The 23,847-nt window shown below is 37.8% G+C and overlaps 1 protein-coding gene across 10 annotated transcripts in view; it reads right to left on the reverse strand.

Annotated features, from left to right (window-relative positions):
- The window catches only part of ORC5 (origin recognition complex subunit 5), a 166,170-nt gene that overhangs the window by 73,151 nt on the left and 69,172 nt on the right, over positions 1-23,847 (reverse strand). For 6 of the 10 annotated variants that reach the window (XR_014067224.1, XR_014067221.1, XR_014067220.1 and 3 more), the window contains exons 14-17: positions 20,913-21,076; positions 17,594-17,808; positions 15,435-15,523; positions 4,507-4,760 (exon numbers count right to left, since the gene is read on the reverse strand). Coding sequence is in view for 3 of the 10 variants with exons in the window: in XM_081535828.1 (XP_081391954.1) it covers positions 21,031-21,076 (46 nt within the window). In the remaining 7 variants the exon portion in view is untranslated. Of the gene's footprint in view, positions 1-4,506; positions 4,761-15,293; positions 15,343-15,434; positions 15,524-17,593; positions 17,809-20,277; positions 21,077-23,847 lie in introns of those variants that run through there. The other 4 variants (XM_081535828.1, XM_081535827.1, XM_081535829.1 and 1 more) reach the window with 2 other exon arrangements.

A 23,847-nucleotide genomic window follows, 5' to 3' on the forward strand; every position in this document is an offset into this window, starting at 1 on the left:
TGATGACTGTGGCTTTGTAGTAGAGCCTGAAGTCAGGCAGGTTGATTCCTCCAGTTCCATTCTTCTTCCTCAAGATTGCTTTGGCTATTCGAGGTTTCTTATATTTCCATACAAATTGTGAGATGATTTGTTCTAGTTCTGTGAAAAATACCATTGGTAGCTTGATAGGGATTGCATTGAATCTATAGATTGCTTTGGGTAGTATACTCATTTTCACTATATTAATTCTTCCAATCCGTGAACACGGTATATTTCTCCATCTGTCTGTGTCCTCTTTGATTTCTTTCATCAGTGTTTTATAGTTTTCTATATATAAGTCTTTTGTTTCTTTAGGTAGATATATTCCTAAGTATTTTATTCTTTTTGATGCAATGGTGAATGGTATTGTTTCCTTAATTTCTCTTTCTGTTTTCTCAATATTGGAGTATAGGAATGCAAGGGATTTCTGTGTGTTAATTTTATATCCTGCAACTTGACTATATTCATTGATCAACTCTAGTAATTTTCTAGTAGAGTCTTTAGGGTTTTCTATGTAGAGGATCATGTCATCTGCAAACAGAGAGAGTTTTACTTCTTCTTTTCCTATCTGTATTCCTTTTATTTCTTTTTCAGCTCTGATTGCTGTGGCCAAAACTTCCAAAACTATGTTGAATAGTAGTGGTGAAAGTGGGCATCCTTGCCTTGTTCCTGACTTTAGGGGAAATGCTTTCAATTTTTCACCATTGAGGATAATGTTTGCTGTGGGTTTGTCATATATAGCTTTTATTATGTTGAGATATGTTCCTTCTATTCCTGCTTTCTGGAGGGTTTTAATCATAAATGGATGCTGAATTTTGTCAAAGGCTTTTTCTGCATCTATTGAGATAACCATATGGTTTTTTTCTTTCAATTTGTTAATGTGGTGTATTACATTGATTGATTTGCGGATGTTAAAAAAACCTTGCATTCCTGGGATAAAGCCCACTTGGTCATGATGTATGATCTTTTTAATATGATGTTGGATTCTGTTTGCTAGAATTTTATTAAGGATTTTTGCATCTATGTTCATCAGTGATATTGGCCTGTAGTTTTCCTTTTTTGTGACATCTTTGTCTGGTTTTGGAATTAGGGTGATGGTGGCCTCATAGAATGAGTTTGGAAGTTTACCATCTTCTGCAATTTTCTGGAAGAGTTTGAGTAGGATAGGTGTTAGCTCTTCTCTAAATTTTTGGTAGAATTCCGCTGTGAAGCCGTCTGGTCCTGGGCTTTTGTTTGCTGGAAGATTTCTGATTACAGTTTCGATTTCCGTGCTTGTGATGGGTCTGTTAAGATCTTCTATTTCTTCATGGTTCAGTTTTGGAAAGTTATATTTTTCTAAGAATTTGTCCATTTCTTCCAAGTTGTCCATTTTATTGGCATATAGCTGTTGGTAGTAGTCTCTTATGATCCTTTGTATTTCTGTGGAGTCTGTTGTGATCTCTCCATTTTCATTTCTAATTTTGTTGATCTGATTCTTCTCCCTTTGTTTCTTGATGAGTCTGGCTAATGGCTTATCAATTTTGTTTATCTTCTCGAAAAACCAGCTTTTAGTTTTGTTGATTTTTGCTATGGTCTCTTTTGTTTCTTTTGCATTTGTTTCTGCCCTAATTTTTAAGATTTCTTTCCTTCTACTGACCCTGGGGTTTTTCATTTCTTCCTTCTCTAGTTGCTTTAGGTGTAGAGTTAGTTGATTTATTTGATTTTTTTCTTGTTTCTTGAGGTACGCCTGTATTGCTATGAACCTTCCCCTTAGTATTGCTTTTACAGCGTCCCATAGGTTTTGGGTTGTTGTGTTTTCATTTTCATTCGTTTCTATGCATAATTTTATTTCTTTTTTGATTTCTTCTGTGATTTGTTGGTTATTCAGAAGCGTGTTGTTTAGCCTCCATATGTTGGAACTTTTAATAGTTTTTTTCCTGTAATTGAGGTCTAATCTTACTGCATTGTGGTCAGAGAAGATGGCTGGGATGATTTCAATTTTTTTGAATTTACCAAGGCTAGATTTATGGCCCAGGATGCATCACACCCTATTCTAAACACAGTGGACTGCTGCTAAGTCACGTCAGTCGTGTCCGACTCTGTGCGACCCCATAGACAGAAGCCCACCAGGCTCCCCGGTCCCTGGGATTCTCCAGGCAAGAACACTGGAGTGGGTTGCCATTTCCTTCTCCAATGCATGAAAGTGAAAAGTGAAAGTGAAGTTGCTCAGTTGTGTCCAACTCTTTGCAACCCCACGGACTGCAGCCTACCAGGCTCCTCCGTCCATGGGATTTTCCAGGCAAGAGTACTAGAGTGGGTTGCCACTACCTTCTCCGACAGTGGACTGAGTGGCCCTTTTAAAATGTGCCACCTCTAATCCCAGGCCCTGTGCTCTGTGGTTTCCTATTTCATTCTGAGTAAAAGCCAGAGTTGCCCCCAAGAGATCTGAGTTCCCATTCTGTCTCCAGTCTCGTCTCCAATCACTTCCCCTGGAACACCCTGCTCCAGTACACTTACTGCTCCCTCACCCATCTTCCCAGCTATCCTATGTCAGGGTCTTTGCACTAGCTCTCCCCTCAGCCTGGACCATTCTTCCCTCATAAAGTGTCATGGCTAAGCCCTCATCCTCTTCAAACTTTTACTCAAATGTCATCTTCTCAGTGAGGCTTACACTTAGCACAGTATCCTAAATGGTCAGACACACACACACATACACACAACTCTGGCACTTCTAACTTCCTAACTTATATTTCTATCACTTAAATACTGTTCTACATTTGCATAATTTGCGTGCTTTTTGTATTTATTTGTCCTTCCACCAGAATGTAAACTCCATTTTTATTATTTTATCCAATAGTGTATTCTAAGCACCTGGAACATTTAACAATACATGTTTGTTAAACGAATAATTAATCACACAACCAGGATAAGAAGTTACCTTAGAAATAATACGATCTCTCTCATCTGGTACCTCAAACTCTTCAGGAATTGTGCACTTAATACAAAAACAGAACAATCTGTACTTCTATGCTCTAAATAAAATTCTACTTAGAGTGCACTCCTTGGCAATGGATTTATTTACACAATTCAATTTTATTTCAACCACTGCTTTTAAAATTATCTGCAGTAAGGGAACTTTTAATTTTTTTTTTTAATTAAAAAATATTGAAATATAGTTGATTTACAATGTTTGTGTTAGTTTCAGGTGTACAACAAAGTGATTTACTTTTATATATGTTCTTTTTTAGATTATTTTCCATTATAGGTTATTACAAGATATTGAGTATAGTTCTCTGTGCTATACAGTAGGTCCTTGTTGATAGTTATCTGTTTTATATATAGTACTGTGTATATTTAACCCCAAACTCCTAATTTAGCCCTCCCCTGCCTTTCCCCTTTGGTAACCATAAGTTTGTTTTCTATGTCTGTGGGTCTATTTCTGGGGATCTTTTTTTAAGAGAAAAAAATACAATCTGCAGTGGACCAACACTTCTAAACATTACAGTAAAAAGTATTACTAGAAAAACAAAAATAAAAAATGGAAATGACCCCGTGGACTGTAGCCCACCAGGCTCCTCTGTCCATGGGATTCTCCAGGCAAGAATACTGGAGTGGGTTGCCTTGCCCTCCTCCAGGAGATTTTCCCAGCCAAGGGATGGAACCTGAGTCTCTTATGTCTCCTACATTGGCAGGCAGGTCCTTTACCACTAGCGCCACTTGGGAAGCCCCAAATCCTGAGCACTTACTCTTAATCTCTATTCTCACACCATGGTGGGCAAGTAAGGACAGCCACAGAAAACAAGCTGTGAGAAGCACAGGACTGGACTTTGTTTCAGAGTTCACTCTGCCCTCCTGCCTTCCCAAGGCTCTCAGCATGCCCCTCCCCTTGTGCTCTCAGGTCGACAAGGCTGGCCTAGGTGTTTTGCTAACTCTGTCCACAATCTCTCTCTCCAGGGAAGGCCTCCTGTAGAATCCTAGCACATCCTAGTTTAACAGAAGCCCCGGGAGCCGAACTTTGGAACATGGGGATAAAGCCTTATCTTTCCAAAGTCATTTATTCTTCTGAAAAACAGCAAGGCCACTCTTTTTTCAGTTGATTTTATAGCTCATTATGCTCACTGTTATTAAAACCATATATCTTAAAATGCAATATGCTTAATACAGTTTGTATATATGGTACCTGAGAACATCTAAAAATAAATTAAAAATTTGATCCATATGTATGAATGCAGTGAGGCAATATAGCTCTTATTTTATAGCACTTGATAGCCTATTGTCTGGATACAGTAACACTAAGAATTGTATCTATTAAAAAGATGTGACCATTTAAAAATTGCTGAAAATGTTTTGGGGGATGAAGTTGAAATACAATTTGGAAAATAAATAAAGATAGTAAACTCATATTTCTCAAGACATTTAAAAAACCTGATATAGGCAACAGAGTTCACATTTCAGTGTGCAACAATTTCTCCCCTTAACAATACCCTGAATGAGCTTTTGTAAACTTACCAGGCATTTGTTTTCAGTTTATGTACCAGATTTCTCCATGGAGATTTGTCCATAACATGAAAGCATTCAATATAGAAAATGACATGCAATGCCTTCATTCTTCCAGTTTAATTAATGCTATGACAACCACTTGGCAGAGACTACAGTGGAGAGGAGGCTTCTGTAGGGAACTGCAGGTTATAAGCAGTAAGGAAACTGTCAAACTGTTCCTGGGATACAGCATATCATAACTTCAAGCTTTTTTTGTGGTATCACTGGAGATAAATTCCAAGGAGAACAAGCAAATTGAAAAATCAGGTTGTTTAGTTTTAACAAAGAAGAAAGTTAATAACAATGCAACTTGTAACTTTTTACACATTTGGTATTTCTAGAAAATGGTTTGCCACCTTAAAAAAAAATCCTGAAACTAATACAGTATTGCAAATCAACTATACTTCAATTACAAAAAAATTCCATTATCCATTTAAGCTATATAAGTTCTCAATACCCTGAATACCTTGCTTGAGGAATTCAAATTTCTTTCCTCTCTTCAAGGGAGATATTGAGCCCCATCACAATGCTGGGTATAGTGGTGAACACTACAAAGTCCCTGCTGCCATGAGTGAGCTGGGAGCAGGTAGTGAGTAAACCATCAGATACAGGACCAGGTGGGTGATGAATGAAGTGGGGGTGCCATTGCAGATAAAGGGTCAGGGAAGTTCTCTCTGATGTCTGACCTGAAACTTAAGTAAGGGAGGGATGGAGAGCACTGGGAAAAGTGTTTCAGGTCATGGGAGCATAGAGTGCAAAGGGCTGAAGCAGGAGCCTGTTTGCAGAGCTTGAGAAAGAGCAAGAGGCTGGTGTGGGGGGAGCAGAGGGAGCAAGTACAAAGTGGCTTAAAGAGTCCCAGGGGACTTCTTTTTTTTAAGATTATTTTTTATGTGGACCATTTTTGAAATCTTTATTGAATTTATTACAATATTGCCTGTTTTATGTTTTGTTCTTTTGGTCATGAACCATGTGGGATCCTAGTTTCCTACTAAGGATCGAACCCACACCTCCTGCATTGGAAGGTGAAGTCTTAATCTCTGGACCACCAGGGAAGTTCCCCCATGGAGGTACTTGAATCTATAAAACAAAGGCATCTTTCCTATAACAAATGTCTTCAAATGGCCCTTTTACTCTCTTGTAATAAAAATCTGTAGATAATATAACACTCATAATTTTAAAAAATTAATATAATACCCCAATTCCAGGGAGCAGTAGAAGGCCTTCAATAAAATAATTATTTCCCAGGCTATATGAATTAGTAGGATCCTTGCACCTATACAACAAATCACTGTGAATGTGACAATGGATTGATACCTATGTGCTGACAACTCAAAAGCACCATGTTTTCAGAGATTTTCTGAAATGGCAAGTACTCTTGGACGAGTTCTAAACAAAACAAAGTACAAACATTCCCTGAAGTATGCAACAGTTGCATTCTATATAATTAGGTGTGTGGCAAAAGACTATAAACATTAGTTTGTGTTTATATATAAAATGGAGTTAGGATCTAGGTTTGATTCATAATTATCAATAATAGATTCCAGGAATTTTCAAAGGTTTTGCTGGATGCAGGATGTTTTGCATTGTGGGAATCTATTCTGAGCATTGCACAGATGTCTGGCATTCCTGGTCCCTACTCATTAAATACTAGTAGCACTTCCACATACTTCCCAAACGCCCCCCAGTAGACAGTATCATCTCCTTGGAAACCATTGTGATAGGCCGTGGCAGAGGCTTTGGATTTTATGTGAAGATGTTGGGGGTTTTGAGCATGGATACAAACCAGTGGTGTCCCACAGAAGGTTATATAATAATGACAATGCCCTATACCTGCCCTGTCCAATAACCAGGTCACTAGCCACAGGTAGCTCTTGAGAGTTTGAAACATGGCTGGTACAACTGAGGAACTGAACTTTTCATTTTAATTTACTTAAATTTAAATAGGCACATGTGGTTAGTGATTGCCATATTGGACTGGACAGTTATAGACGATATAGATTCCTAACAAGCAGTAGGTTTTCTTTTGTAGTCATTCTTCCTCACCTTACTTTCATGATCATCTCTTTTTTTATTCTACGAATATAACCACATTTGAAAAACTAATTCCTAGGAAACGTTGGACTTGGAGCACTGCACTGTCACTTTTGTAAAGGCTCATTCAGGAATAAATAATGGGGCCTAATGCCTCTTATGAAACATGGACCAGCAGTAAGATGAGCCCTTCCCCAGAATGAAGGAGGTCTGGATACAAGGGTGGATCTCACCTGTAAGTGAAATCACCTGGGGGACTACCTGAGGTTTAGAAGACAAAGCTATAGCAAAGCGAGGACTGAGAATGGGAGAACAGGGGAAATGAAGGCAGAGTTAAAGGGGCCAAGAGAGGAGCAGAATGATGTAAGAGAACAGCTTAACCTGAGGAGGGGGATTGGCAGCCTTTGAGAAATGATCCAGTATGCTCAAACCAGAGAGCAAAGTTATCTCCCTTCAGTTGCTGTCAGCTAGGTGGTGCAACCCCAGTTAGGTGAGCTTCTTTGCCAACTGGAACCCTTCCTCACTCTTCCTGGAAAATATTCCTTGTTTCCAAGCTTTGCTCACCTGGTTCCTGCCCTTAAAATCTTACCAAGTCTGCAAAGTCCAGGCTACATGCCACCGCCTCCCCTGTATGCTGTCACCACACAATGGACTGTCTTTATTTCATCCAGTTGGATGGATCACCTTCCAGCTCCTTCATTCTGTGTACCTCTGTCATAGCATTTACTACAACCAGGTGAAAAAAGTCTCCCTCAACTCCCCAAATGGATGAGCCCCTCCCCTCTCCTGAATGCTTGGCCCTTCCCTTGGTCCTGAAATAACAGTGGTGTGTGTTTATCCTGGCCCCACCCTGCTATGCAGAGTGCCTGGCCAAAGCTTGATGAAAAGCTGTGAATGGAAATTTAGCTACTTTTCTCCTTAGCAAAGGAGTCCTTAGGTGCCCCCCAAAGGTGTCCACAAACTATCCACTAACACTCTGTCCGACTCTCTGCAACCCCATGAATTGCAGCACGCCAGGCCTCTCTGTCCATCACCAACTCCCGGAGTCCACCCAAACCCATGTCCATCGAGTGGGTTATGCCATCCAACCATCTCATCCTCTGTCGTCCCCTTCTCCTTCTGCCCCCAATCCTACCCAGCATTAGGGTCTTTTCCAATGAGTCAACTCTTCGCATGAGGTGGCCAAAGTATTGGAGTTTCAGCTTCAACATCAGACCTTCCAATGAACACCCAGGATTGATCTCTTTTAGGATGGATTGATTGGATCTCCTTGCAGTCCAAGGGACTCTCAAGAGTCTTCTCCAACACCACAGTTCAAAAGCATCAATTCTTTGGCGCTCAGCTTTCTTCACCGTCCAACTCTCACATCCATACATGACCACTGGAAAAACCATAGCCTTGACTAGACGGACTTTTGTTGGCAAAGTAATGTCTCTGCTTTTAAATATGCTATCTAGGTTGGCCATAACCTTCCTTCCAAGGAGTCAGCGTTTTTTAATTTCATGGCTGCAATCACCATCAGCAGTGATTTTGGAGCCCAAAAAAATAAAGTCTGACACTGTTTCCACTGTTTCCCCATCTATTTCCCATGAAGTGACGGGACCAGATGCCATGATCTTAGTTTTCTGAACGTTGAGCTTTAAGCCAACTTTTTCACTCTCCTCTTTCACCTTCATCAAGAGGCTTTTTAGTTCTTCTTCACTCTCTGCCATAAGGGTGGTGTCATCCGCATATCTGAGGTTATTGATATTTCTCCCGGCAATCTTGATTCCAGCTTGTTTCTTCCAACCCAGCGTTTCTCATGATGTACTCTGCATATAAGTTAAATAAGCAGGGTGACAATATACAGCCTTGACGTACTCCTTTTCCTATTTGGAACCAGTCTGTTGTTCCATGTCCAGTTCTAACTGTTGCTTCCTGACGTGCATACAGGTTTCTCAAGAGACAGGTCAGATGGTCTGGTATTCCCATCTCTTTCAGAATTTTCCACAGTTTATTGTGATCCACACAGTCAAAGGCTTTGGCATAGTCAATAAAGCAGAAATAGATGTTTTTCTGGAACTCTCTTGCTTTTTCGATGATCCAGCGGATATTGGCAATTTGATCTCTGGTTCCTCTGCCTTTTCTAAAACCAGCTTGAACATCTGGAAGTTCACGGTTCACGTACTGCTGAAGCCTGGCTTGGAGAATTTTGAGCATTACTTTACTAGCATGTGAGATGAATGCTATTGTGCGGTAGTTTGAGCATTCTTTGGCATTGCCTTTCTTTGGGATTGGAACGAAGACTGACCTCTTCTAGTCCTGTGGCCACTGCTGAGTTTCCCGTATTTGTTGGCATATCGAGTGCAGCACTTTCACAGCATCACCTTTGAGGATTTGAAATAGCTCAACTGGAATTCCATCACCTCCACTAGCTTTGTTCGTAGTGATGCTTTCTAAGGCCCACTTGACTTCACATTCCAGGATGTCTGGCTCTAGGTGAGTGATCACACCATCGTGATTATCTGGGTCATGAAGATCTTTTTTGTACAGTTCTTCTGTGTATTCTTGCCACCTCTTCTTAATATCTTCTGCTTCTGATAGGTCCATACCATTTCTGTCCTTTATTGAGCCTATCTTTGCTATTAGGGGGTGTTAAAGTCCCCTACTATTACTGTATTATTGTCAGTATCTCACCTTGCCTGTTGTTCAGTCGCTAAGTTGTGTCTGACTCTTTGCAACCCCATGGACTGCAGCACACCAGGCTTCCCTGTCCTTCACTATCTCCCTGAGTTTGTTCAAACTTATGTCTATTGAGTCAGTGATGCCATCCAACCACCTCATCCTCTGTCGTCCACTTCTCCTTTTGCCCTCAATCTTTCCCATCATCAGGGTCTTTTCCAACAAGTCAGTTCTTTGCATCCAGTGGCCAAAGTATTGGAGCTTCAGCTTCAGCACCAGTCTTTCCAAAGAATACTCAGGGTTGATTTCCTTCAGGATTGACTGGTTTGATCTCCTTGCTGTCCTGGGGACTCTCAAGAGTCTTCTCAAACCACAGTTCAAAAGCATCAATTCTTTGGCACTCAGCCTTCTTCATGGTCTAACTCTCACAACCATATGTGATTACTGGAGAAACCATACCTTTGACTATATGGACCTTTGTTGGCAAAGTGATGTTTCTGTTTTTTAATACACTGTCTAGGTTTGTCAGTTTTTCTTCCAAAGAGCAAGCATCTTTTAATTTCGTGGCTGCAGTCACCATCTACATTAGTTTTGGAGACCAAGAATATGAAATCTGACACTGTTTCCATTTTTTCCCCATCTATTTGCCATGAACTGATAGGTCTGGATACCATCATCTTCATTTTTTAAATGTTGGGTTTAAGCCAGCTTTTTAACTCTCCTTTTTCACCTTCAAGAGACTCTTTTTCCTGTATTAGGTGCATATATGTTGAGTATAATATCCTTCTTTTGCATTTAATCCCTTTATCATTATATAATGCCATTCTTTCTTTTTCATTATAGCTTTTGTTTTAAAGTATACTTTGTCTGATATGGATATTGCGACCCCTTCTTGTCATTTCAGTTTGAATGAAATATCCCCATTCCATTCCCATTCAGTCATGTGTGTCTTTAGCTCTGACACAAGTCTCTTGGGGTGAAATATAGATGGGTCTTATTACTTCTTTATCCAATCAGTCATCCTATGTCTTTTGATTGGAACGTTTACTTCATTGACAGTTAAAGTAATTATTAATATGTACGTACTTACTGCCATTTTACTACTTGTTTTCTGGTTATTTTTATAGTTCTTCTCTGTTCTTCTTTTAGTTCTTTCCCTTGTAGTATGATGATTTTCTGTATGCTTGTGTTTCCTTCTTTTTAGTTTTTGATTTGTGATTACTAGGGGATTCATATATATTAATTTCTACTTACTGTTTTGAACTACTAATCATTTAAATTCAAGCACATTCTAAAAGAATATCTATATTTTTTATTCCCCTCCCCAACACTTTGTGGTTTGATGTCATAGTTTACATCTTTATTTTTATTCCTTAACTATTTATTGTAATTATGTTGCTTTAATAATTGTCTTTTAACCTTTGTACTGGCCTATATAGGTGGTTGACCCTCAGTCCTTACCATATACTGGCCTTTCTAAATGGGATTTTCCCTTTCTTGTAGATTCTTACTTCTTTTCCACTTAGAGAAGACCCTTTAACATTTCTTTTAGGGTAGGTTTCCTATAGATGAACTGTTTTAGTTTTTGCTTGTCTGAGAAGTTTCTTACCTCTCCTTTGATTCCAGATGCTAATCTTGCTGGGTAGAGTATTTTAGGTTGCAGATTTTTCCCTTTCAGGACTTTGGATATATCATGTTACTCCCTTCTGACCTGCCAGCTATCAGAGAAATCAGCTGATAGCCTTTTGGGGATTCTTGTATGCAACATTTTTTCTCTTGTGGCCTTTAGAATTCTCTATTTTTAATTTTTGTCATTTTAATTGTGATGTCTTCGTTGGAGCCTGGGTTCATTTCGTTTGGGACTCCCTGTGTTTCCTGTACCTAGATATGTTTCCTTGTTTAGGCGTTGGAAGCTTTCAGCCATAATTTCATTAACTATATATTCAACCACTTTCTTTCCTTTCTGGGACACCAATAATGTAAACATTACTGTGTTTGATGTTCTCCCAGAGATCCCTTCAACCATTCTCATTTCTTATACTATTTTCATTTTGGCTGTTGTGAGTGATTTCCATTATTCTATTTTTCTGGATCACTTAGGCATTCTTCTGCATCATCTAATGCATAGTTAATGCCTTCTAATGTGTTTTTCATCTTAGTTATTGTATTCTTCAGCTCTAAAATGTATTTTCTAGTGCCTTGTTAAAATTTTCACTGGATTCTTCTTTTCTTAATCTCTTTAGCATTCTTATTACTAACACTTTGATATATGGTAAGTTGTATACTTCTATTTCTTTTTTTCAGGGGCTTTCTCTTGCTCTGTTGGCAGAAACAAAGTCCTCTGTATTCTCATTTTGCTTAACTTTCTCTGTCTCTATGGAATTAGGTGACACAGTTACCTATTGTAGTCTTGAAGGAGTGTCCTTGTGTGGGAACAAAGCCATACAGTCTGCATGTGCCCAGTTACTTTGGGGGAGAAGCTGGATCTGGTGTGAACAGTCACACCTTTCCCCAGGATGTGCAGGCAACTATCACCTTGGTAGTAATAGGACTGGAGATGGAGGGGCTAATGCCAGAGGCAAGTGTGAGCCAGGACTTCTCTTGCTCAGTGGCCATCACTGCCCTGTCAGTGAGAAAGCTCTGTTTAATTCCTGATTTGTACAGGAGTTTATTTTTTAATTGTAAATTGATCTTGTTGAATGATTTTCTGCATCTATTAAATTCGTCATGTAATTTCTTTCTTTAGTCTATTGATATGGTGAATTATATTGATTGATTTTTGAGTGCTACATCAGTCTTGCATTCCTGTGTAAACTCTACTTGATCTCAACTTATTATTACTTTTATATATTATATTTGCTGGTTTTGGTTCAGCAATAATTTCCTAAGGGTTTTTATGTCTGTCTTAATGAGAGATATTGGTCTGCAAGTTTTCTTGTTATATCTTTGTCTTGTTTTGATATCATAATGCAGGCCTTGTAAAATGAGTGGGGAAGTATTCCTCTTCTATTTTCTGGAAGAGTTTGTGTAGGGTAGGTATTATTTATTCTTTAAATAATTGCTAGAATTCCTTAATAAGTTTTGGTTGGCTGTGTTTTACAAGAAATTTGTCCGCTTCATCAAAATAATCAAATTCATGGGCTCAGAATATTCTCTTTGAGATCAGTTATTATACTTGTTCTATCACACAGTAACTTGTGTTCTCTTTTTTTCTTGATTGGCTTGACCAGAGGTTTATCACTTTTGCTGAACTTTCCCAGCAGTAGACACATTTTTTTTCTGTTCCTTTAAATCATCTCTCTGTTGTCTCACTTCTTCCAAGGAACTATTGTGGTCTCATCTACCACTTCACATCTTTCTCATCTTCTGCTCCCAGCTGCTCATCAAGGTAATTTTTTTCTTAAGAGGCATTCTAGTGTCAGTTGTTGAGTGATTACATTTTTTTCCTACACACTATATATGTATTAAAGATAATGTATATGAATTGTCTATTATGATGCCAAGCACATAAATGTTCACCTGGTAATTATCAGCATTACAATCATTTAGTTTTACCAGTGATAAGTAAGTGAAAAGAGAGTGAAAGAGAAAGAGAAAAATAAAAATAAATTTCTATATCAAATGGCAATATGTGTCCAAGTAATCCTGTGAGCTTTTGCCCTCATCTTCCTTACTCAGGTAGAGCTTATTTATTGTAATGCAATGATAGAGCCTAAAATACAGTACTTGGATGCAATCTCAAAAACTACAGAATGATCTCTGTTTGTTTCCAAGGCAAACCATTCAATATCATGGTAATCCAAGTCTATACCCCAACCAGTAATGCTGAAGAAGCTGAAGTTGAATTGTTCTATGAAGACTACAAGACCTTCTAGAACTAACACCCAAAAGATGTCCTTTTCATTATAGGGGACTGGAATGCAAACGTAGGAAGTCAAGAAACACCTGGAGTAACTGGCAAATTTGGCCTTGGAGTACAGAATGAAGCAGGGCAAAGGCTAATCGAGTTTTGCCAAGACAACGCACTGGTCATAGCAAACACCCGCTTCCAACAACACAAGAGAAGACTCTACACATGGACATCACCAGATGGTTTACACCGAAATCAGATTGATTATATTCTTTGCAGCCAAAGATGGAGAAGCTCTACACAGTCGGCAAAAACAAGGCCAGAAGCTGACTGTGGCTCAGATCGTGAACTCCTTATTGCCAAATTCAGACTGAAATTGAAGAAACTGGAGAAAATCACTAGACCATTCAGGTATGACCTAAATCATTTCCCTTATGACTATATAGTGGAAGTGAGAAATAGATTTAAGGGACTAGATCTGATAGACTGAGTGCCTGATGAACTATGGACAGAGGTTCATGATACTGTACAGGAAACAGGAATCAAGACCATCCCCAAGAAAAAGAAATGCAAAGAAGCAAATGGCTGTCTGAGGAGGGCTTACAAATAGCTGTGAAAAGAAAGGAAGCAAAAAGCAAAGGAGAAAAGGAAAGATATACCCATTTGAATGCAGAGTTCCAAAGAATAGCAAGGAGAGACAAGAAAGCCTTTCTCAGCGATCAATGCAAAGAAATAGAGGAAAACAGTAGAATGGGAAAGACTAGAGATCTCTTTAAGAAAATTAGAAATACAAAGGGAACATTTCATGCAAAGATGGGTTCAATAAAGGACAGAAATAGTAGAGACCTAACAGAAGCAGAAGATATTAAGAGGTGGCAAGAATACACAGAACTGTACAAAAAAGATCTTCACGACCCAGATAATCACGATGGTGTGATCACTCACCTAGAGCCAGACATCCTGGAATGTGAAGTCAAGTGGGCCTTAGAAAGCATTACTACGAACAAAGCTAGTGGAGGTGATGGAATTCCAGTTGAGCTCTTTCAAATCTTGAAAGATGACGCTGTGAAAGTGCTGCACTCAGTATGTCAGCAAATTTGGAAAAGTCAGCAGTGGCCACAGGACTGGAAAAGGTCAGTTTTCATTCCAATCCCAAATAAAGGCAATGCCAAAGAATGTTCAAACTACCGCACAATTGCACTCATCTCACACGCTGGTAAAGTAAAGGGATATTTGGTGGGGATACGGGTACAACCAATAGTATGTTACACTAATTCAGATTTTAAAAGGACATAAAATATACTCCCCATCTGCAATCTATAATATCTTAATTTTCAGCCTATTATGTTCTTTGTGGTGATTTAAAAGCATGCTTGCTAATTCTTTGACACTCCTTCTATCAAGAGATGGGTATAATTCCCTTCCCTTTAAGTACAAGCAGGACTTAACAGCTGCCTTAATCACAATGCTGAAAAAGTGATGCTGTGAGACTTCTGAGTCTTGATTAGAAAAGGACATGCGGCATCTGCTAGTTTCTCTTGGGATGCTGACTTCCAGAACCTGATCACCACGCCATGAGGAAGAGCAGGGAACACATGGAGAGACCTCATGTAGGTGGTGCAGGTAGGAGCCATCAGCCAGTGTCAGCCTCCAGACAAGAGTGAGGAAGCCGGCTTTCATGTGATTCAACTCCAGTTTCAAACTGCCCCACAGGACACTGCATGGAGCCAAGCTCTGCTCAAACTGCAGATTCATGATTAAAATAAAGATTGCTGTTTTCAGGCCATTAAGTCTGAGGTGGTTTGTCATCTAGGAATAGATAACAAAACACCCTTTTTCCAAATCATTTTTGAATCTTACTTCCAGAAGTCAGCATCTACTTTACTGCCCTCCTTCCTCCTTCCACACTTCAACTTTTATCTCTCTTCCCTCACTTCGGTGTTTTTTTTGTTGTTGTTGTTGTTCTTTTTCCCATTTTATTATCAGGACAAGCATTTTAAAATAAGCAATTCTATTAAAGGAAACATCGGCCACAAATATTTGAGAATTTGTTTTTGATAGTGTATCTCTGAAATATGTGTATTTTCATTATGTTTGGTGTAGTTTCATATTTTAACTACCTGCTATAAAAGTGATTTTTTAAAAAAATTGTTGATTTAAAAAAAAATTTAAAAAACCTAAACATTTTTGATTAAATACCAATCTTAAGTCCTACCAGTCATATCCACAGGCTGTGAGAATCATTAGTTTCCACTTGATTTGTCCTTATATTGAAAAATACAAAAGACACAATTACACTTTTCTTTAAATTACAAGAACAATATAGTAACTAAAGTATACCAAAATTTTTACTTACAGAGGCTATCTCTGATATTGTTAACTGGTGATTTTTAGTTCTTCTGGTTGCCCCAAATTTCCAGGGTAAACGTGCTCCTTTTATAATAACTAAAAATAGATTTTAAAATTATGTTTAACAGCACTATAAAAAACATATTCTAAATTGTTTTTGCTTTAAGTGGGGGTAGGGCTCTTTTCCCAGTCTCTTCTTTCTTGTTTCAGTTTAACCCAGAACTTTTACCATTAAAAAATCAGGCAACCACCCCAAGCAGCAGGAGCTGGGGAGTTAGCTCTCCTAGTCTAGTAATCTTAAAAAAGTCTTTTTATTGGTACATGTTTTATTTCTCCCACATAACATTCAGTTACAATATCACAATTAAAAATTTTGATTATTTAGCTCTATTTCCTTTCTTTGTAGGTCACTTCAGCTTAATTACTATGTTTTTACACTCAGAAGCATTTGTAACAGTGTCTGTTTTATCCCTTCTCAAGCCAGGTGGCTCTTTCCCATGTCTTTCCACCTACTTGATGACTTTAGTCTATGTTTTTCAATTAAATAAAGACTGATGTAGAAAACAGCAGGGGTTTCTATTTCAGTGTCCTTTCTCATGGATGCTTCTGGGGTTAGTGCATCTCTGCTCCTCTAAGGCTCTCTTTATTCCCAGCTGGATGAGTCCCATGAACTAGGATGGCTCAATGTTCTTTCCCAGAGGAAGTCAACCTAAAGTGGGTTCAGAAATTCTCAGGCACACCTGAGCCAGTGTAATGCCTCTATTATTATGAAAATTGGCCCAAAGTGATGAAAGCATTTGTTTGGATCTAATGTTCTCCATAGAACTAAGATACTAAGTGGGTTTGGTTTTTCCTTTTAGGCTGCAGGACTTAGCCCAGGTCTCCTACTGCCATTTCTTATACTGAAGGGAATGGGGTTTATATGAATAGTGGAGAACTATTATTTGAAAACAAAGTTATTTTGTAGTTTTGTGGTGAGCTGAAGACCAACAGCTATGAACACCTTCTTAATTCATTTCAAGATGGTTTCTCCCTCACGATGTCAAGAACACCTTTCACCTCTATTCTGATGACCCTGACAATTAATGATTGGTGCTAACTCTGACCTCTAACTAGATTCAGCTACCTATGTCACATTTCCACTTGGACAAGCACCTCAATGGCATATGTTCAAAACTGAACTCATGATCCTCTTCATCCCATAGACCTAGTTCTTCCCTTAGGATTTCCCATTTCAAACACTGGCTCTGCAAATGCTGATAGCACTTGTTGTTCAGGACAGAAATCTGTCTTGGTCCACTGCTGTATCTCCTACACCCAACACAATGCCTTACACATAGCTGATACTTAGTTTTTTTTTTTTGTTTTTTTTTTTTAATGAATATTGAATAATTTTATGGAAACTGCCATTAAATAAGACTCTCAACTTCCTCAAAGACCAATGAAGTGGATTATGGTTTATCCAAAACCCCATGCAAATCTTTACTGCCTCTAAAATCCAGGCTCTTTCCTCATGCCAAAGCTACCACTATTTACTCAAACAGTTGAATGCCTCCTAAAATTCTCATCATTATTGTGCATCAACATGCAGTTAAATGAATGAATTGATTATAATTTTCTCTGCTCTACCAAATTTCTACTTCTCAAACTGTGCTTCATGAATGTCACTGCTAGAAAATGAACACTAACTATGCATTCAGGGCATTTAAAAGCCAATTTGAGTGAAATGTTGATATCTTGATAGGAAGGATTTGAGCTCTAAGAAATCTAAGCATTTTTGAAAGCAAATTGTGTCATTAGGCTGAAATTACATGCAAAATTATCTAAACTATTTTACATATGATAGACAGCCACACTTTGTAGGAGATGAAGCTTTCAAAATGTAGGGGATGAAGTTGAACAATATCAACCTCCAGTTAATTACCTCCAATCCAAGTCTCTGCTCATGGAAACAGGCATAAGATGCAACTATGGTACACAATAGTGTCAGACTTCAGGTAAAAGTGGAGGATGCTATTACAGTCCTGATCGTGTACATGGAGCAGTAGTTGCATTTCATCTATTATTTTAGAGACTCTCTTTTGAGTGTTTAATGTGGTAAGATACATTATTCCTGGTTTTGGTCCATTAGTTTTCTTTGCATAGTACAAGCAGAGTAGAGCATACCTTGGAGGAACAAAGGAGACTTCTTCTTATGCTGAGCTTTCCTTGCTCCAGACCACCTTAATTACATTAAACAGTTGCTGGTTAACTAAATCCCTTGGAGGTATACCACTAATTGTTCAGCCATCACACCTTGAGGGCAAATAATGTAACTCCTCAGTCACCTGCTCTCTGATTTGATCATTCTCAGTTCATGCTTTTGACTATTCAACAAGATCCTGAAAAATAAGCAATGAAACCTGCATGTGAATTAGAATCCTTCAATTCCAAAAGTAAAAATCCAAGGTATTGTGTCCATTTGAATAATTCAAAAATTTTTAACAAGTTTCCTAGATTAGGCGATGATTAGGTGACAGTGCCTCTTCTCTACTTAGTTGGCATGTTATTGCATTCCATCACTGACCTCCTTTCTAGGCCACAAATATTTCAGGACAGTGACAATAGGTAACATTTATTGAGCACTTATGGTGTGCCAGTTACCTTACTTAGATCAGGATTTCTCAATCTTGGCACTACTGAAATTTGGATCAGATAATTCTGATGTGGGCCTTTAGGATGGTCTTTGTGACCTTTGTTAGGCAAAGACTTTTTTAACTACAATATCTAAACCATATTTCATACAAAAAAAAAATTGATAAATCCGACTTCATCAAAACTAAAACCTTCTGTTCTACAAAAGACACTGTTAAAAGAATAAAAATGCAAGTTACAGATTAGGAGCAAATAACTGCAAATCACCTATCTGATAAAAGACTTGTATCTAGAAGATATAAAGAACTCTAAAAACTCAAAAGCAAAAACCAAATAATCAAATTAAAATGAGCAAAGGACTTGAACATTTTTTCAAAGAGGACATACAAACAACCAAACGGTACATGAAAAAGGCGCCAACATCATTAATCATCAGGGAAATGCAAATCAAATCCACAATCAGATATCACCTCACATCTGTGAGCATGGCTATTATCAAAAAAGACAAGAACGTCAGTGCTTGTTGTTCTCTATTTCCAGGAGCATCCCAGGTCTCTACCCAGCCCCACCACACACCCAACTGTCACATCAAAAATGTCTCCAGAAATTGCTATAGTCTCTGGTAGACAAAACTCCCTCCAGTTGAGATCTATCACCTTAGATATAACAACTTAATTATTAATTCTTTAAACAACTCCATGAGGGAAGTTGTAGGTATACCTCACTGTAGGTGAGGCACAGAGAGATTTAATAATCAGCCCAATGTCACATAGCTCCTAGAGATACAGCTGGTATCTGATTCCAGAGCCCCAACTCTTAACTGCTGCCCTAGAGACTTGACACCTTTTTGACTTTTTAGACCTCAATGAAAAGAGGCTTGTTGGATCAGGATCCCTTCCAGAATTACTGAAAAAGAACTGCTTCAGCAATGAAGACAGACTTAGGGATTGAAACTGACTGGAAAGTAAGAAGGGGAGTAAGGTTTCCCCCTAACCATATATATCTGAGTCACAGTAATGGAAAGAAGACATTTTTAAAAAGGAGGATAACCACTGTATAAACAATCTGAAATCCCACAGCTTGGTAACTTCATTTTTCTATTTCCTAAATCATTTTTTAGATTTAGGTAGAATAGATGCTGAGAATAATTTAAGCACGTCCTCTCTTAAGTATCTGGCCCACCAGCTAGCATAATTCTCATCATTAGATTCTCCCCCTTAATTGGAGATTTATATCTTCCAATTAGAAAATTCATCAGCAGATGACCCTTGTTAAAATGCTAATATCCATATTTAGCTCTGTTAGTCTTCGTTTAAATAAATTAATCAAATTAGTGAGTCATTTAGCAAGCCATAAGGAAGTAAATTACAAAACATAAAAGTTCTGATGGCCCAGTCAGAGGCAGGGAAAATATGGTTACAAGGTGTTTTGCAGGGAAGCCACACACAGGGCTGGTAGCACAGTGTTGGGCAGTGCAAGATAAGCAAGGTGCTGGGCAGGAGACAGATGGCCTGTAGTGAGGAGGCATAGTCACATATAGGAACCCTTGCCTCCTGTCTTCCCCAGTTCCCTATTTGACAAACTCTTTCCCCCTTCAAATTCCAGAGTTTTTCCCTCAAAATGCACACCGATCCCAGGCTATCCAAGAAGGCTGCACAGTAGACCTGCCACTTGATAGCAAACTATAAAGCGGGTGAAAATTCCCTCAAGTGGCATTGCTCATCCTTGAATCAGCTACTCAAACTGCCTTCTACTTGAATGATACACAGATTTCTAAGTGCATTTGCAATGAATTTGCAATACACATGGTTTTTTCCCGGGCTGGCTTCTCCAAATATCTGGTAGAACATAAAATTTCACCATCTTCCGTGGGACAAAAGACAAAGGGCGAGGGTGCTCCTTGCTATATTGTGTAGGGAGACAGAGAATAATTTCATTCCTTCTTCCCACTCAGTACCTCTAAATAAATGCAAGTAGACAATCCCTTGTTTTGTTTGATCCAGAAAGTGTCAGTCACTACATTAAAAGGCTTCCTATCTGGAGGTGACTATTGCGAGAATTTTTTTTTTCCAAAAAAAGAAGTATAAATGCAACTGAAATTTAAACTAGGCTCTGTAATTAAGCACTTTAAATCTGTTCAAAACAATTTTCAAGCATTTAAGTGCTAACAGAAAACTTCAAAAGTAGGTAAGAAAATCAGACCCCAGGTTCATAACTGATATAACAGGAAAACTTTTATTGTGGAACTATCAAAGGCCAGTGGTTAAAAAAAAGGAAAGAAAACCATCATACAGATTAAAAAGCTATGTTGAGTAGTTTATTGCAAGAGTGACTAGATAAATCTCACCTAAGTATACTGCAGTTATCAAAGAGGCTTAGAGGTGGAAAGCTGCCCTATCTGATCAAACTACCTTGCCTTTTGAGAAAATTAGGGTGAAAGATAAACACACATAAACTTGGATCTTAAAATAACAAAAAACTTCTACTTATTATATTTTGCAACTATGATCTTTTAAAGTGGTGGCCTTAGGAAAATCTGCTTTGGCAAGCAACTGCAGAGGCTCCTGTGGAGAGGAAGTGAAAAGACTGGGCTTATATACAAGGGCTGCTGGCACATTCAAAGCGCAGGGGATAGTTCACAGAGCAAAATGCAGTCCTAAGTAAATGGGTTTCAGGCAATTTCAGTGTTAAGATAACATCATTAAGAATAGAACAGATTGTGCTCAGACCCTGCTGTTTATAATTAACACGTTCTTTCCAAATACTCCAGGGTCCCTAGTAAATAGTCTTCTGCTCACATTCACCCAGACCAATCAGAGTATTTTCATCAGATTCCATGCTGGGCCAGCACCTGTCTGGACAAATCCAATGTAGCCAAAGAACTCCTCTCCCAGGCCAGCTGAGTAGTTGGATGAACACAGTTTGGCTTAGTCATTGTCACAGTGTCCATATGGCTTTGAAGCTTGTTTTCACAAGAAATCATACAAGTATTTTATTATGTCAAAGTTCACCGTCCTATAAACAAAAACAGAGAGTATGTTAGCATCCTCACCCCCTAGACTGCTCAGCTTTGTATGTATGATTCTGAGAAGCACATGCCAAATAATTCACAACTAATGCTAAACAACCCTATGATACTGTCAAAAGCATCATGACAGAATTAACATTGTTTTTTAATGTCACTAGGAACAGAGTTTCTTTAAAAAGTTTCTCTCCCATGCAAAAGTTTGCTTTTCTAACAAAAGTAAATGAAGTCAGAACTATCCAACATTCACATATTTCAATTATAGCACAGCAAGTTTGGATTTCATTTGAAAGCTATTTGCTTTTTGTCTAATAACCAGAATAAAGGAATTACAGATGCAGAAGTATTTAAATCTTCTTTGCTTTTGAACATTGTTTATATCCCCAAACACCTGTTTTATCATTACATAATGCATAGCTCATCTGTCCTCATTTGTAGTTTTCATTCTTTTCAGTCTTTTTACACTGGCTGACCTGTGTGTGTATTGTAACTAAATCTGTATGATCCAAGAATACGATACAACAAACAGACGATATGAATGTATATTTTTGTACTCTGATGGCAGGCAGAATAAAATAGCAGAAGACTGAGACATATAATTATTTTCCTTTCTCTAAATTCATTCTTCACTATAGATATTCAGACTTGGAGGTTTATTATTTGAATAAACGGTCAAAATAATTAGATATAATGATCTAGCAATAAGTATAAAATTAAAGCCTTAAAGTAGTCAATTCTGCAAAAATAATCATCCATATGAGAACAGCCTTTTAAAGATTCACTAATTGCATGCTCTTATTTATTAAACCATCATTAATTGGTGTTTTTGTCTATCATTTTGTAATACACTTTCTAAAAAAGTTTCTAAGCAAATGACTGACATATCAAATTTTTTTAAAAATCAGGAATAGGGAACTATAGATACTGCTTATGCAAAAACATTTTAAAATAGCTCAAATGAGATGCTATGGCTTTGTGGCACCTAATGATGGAATGAAAAGTACTTTAATTGTTTCACTACAACAGTGCCTCTCTGAAGAACACCAAAACTTTCCAAGTTGCATAAAAACACTGCCAAAACAATCCTGTTATCATTGGGGGTACTGAAACAACTAAAAATACTTACTAAAAAAAACAAAAACTTATCTTAGGCATAATGTCACAAAAGGTATGGTTATTATATCATAAAGCTATTTATTTTTATGTGCTTTCCTTTCATTTGACTATGTGTTAGTGGTGTTATTTGCTCAGTCATATCCAACTATCTGCGACCCCAGAGACTACAGCCTGACAGGCTCCTCTGTCCATGGAATTCTCCAGCCAAGAATACTGGAGTGCATTGTCATTTTCTTCTCCAGGGGATCTGCCCGATCCAGGGACTGAACCTGAGTCAGTGCAGGCAGATTCTTTACTGTCTGAGCCACCAGGGAAGCCCATTACAGAACTCCCCAAATTTACTAGTAACAATGTACCACTAAAAATTACCTTTTAAAAAACCATGAAAAGATTTTTCATGATTGGTCGAAAACATCTTTTTTAGAGGGTCTTAGAAGACAAAAGACACAGTAGGCTATTTTTAATCATAGGCAAAAAGGACGGTTAGATTCGTACATCTCTCCAGGCACATTTCCCTACAATGACTTTGGGTCTTAATATTATAAACCTAAAGTGACAAAGTAAATTGAACTTAATGTTAAGTTTTATTGTCTTTTGGACTTATTAATTTTTTTCCCCACTGAATAGAAAAGAAAAAGTTTAAAGAAGCTATGATTAAAACAAAGTTGCAACACTATGGGACTAGAAGTCATTACTTGATAAGACTATTACAAAGCCATACAAAATGATCCATATGAAGCCATAACTACAATATTATGAGAGGTAAGGAAAACAGAGAATTGCAACTTTGCTGTGATAGCTAAAGAGAAATGTTTGTATAACAGACTAGTAGTAGAATATAAACAAATGAAAATACTGTGATTTGTTAGTGGCAGAACACCATCTTATCTTATTTGTTTAACACTGCAGCATAGTTTGTGCAATAATTTTTTTCTTTATAGAATGATTGGACTAACTTAAAAACACTAAGCACTTGTAAAAGGTTCATGACATTCTATTTCTCTGCTTTGCCACTGGGAAGTACTCAAGCAAATTGAATCATACAGTTAAAAGTTTCTGGACTTAAAAAAAAAAAAAAAAAAACTAAATTAATTGGCAGTTGAATATGTTAGATCATCCTTCAAGAAACATTTACTCCCAAGATGATAACTACCTTTTCCTATCATCCCTCCACCCTCCAATATAAACAGGTAACTTACCAACTGATCCCCACAGGTATCATTTTAAGACAGCAGAATTTTATAAAGTAACTGCAAGGGCAACATTAAAACTGGACACACATTACAAAGATGGTTTTTAAATACTATAGAAGATTCTCTCTCTCACTGAACACAAATGAATTATTTTCTAAAGTAAGCATCTAGAAGAAATAGGATAAACAAAAATAGTGTTGGTGGTACTCTGCCTAGGAGTAATTCTTAAATCAGAATTTAGACTACTTATAAGTTAATTACATGGCATATATCTAAGGATTTAATTTTGTGTTTATTCTTTTATTTCATGTTGTTGATGCTTTCACCACATTGACATACTTTTTTCTCTTGGGGTACTATTTTATTTCCTTTTACTTATGTAGGCAGTTTGAGTTTTTCTTTCTTAGTTTGGTTTTTCAGAGAATTTGCAATCACACAACTTTAAGTTACAA

This window comes from Giraffa tippelskirchi, chromosome 10, assembly GCF_054371585.1.
Source record: "Giraffa tippelskirchi isolate mGirTip1 chromosome 10, T2T-mGirTip1v1.2.pri, whole genome shotgun sequence".
Classification (NCBI taxonomy): domain Eukaryota; kingdom Metazoa; phylum Chordata; class Mammalia; order Artiodactyla; family Giraffidae; genus Giraffa; species Giraffa tippelskirchi.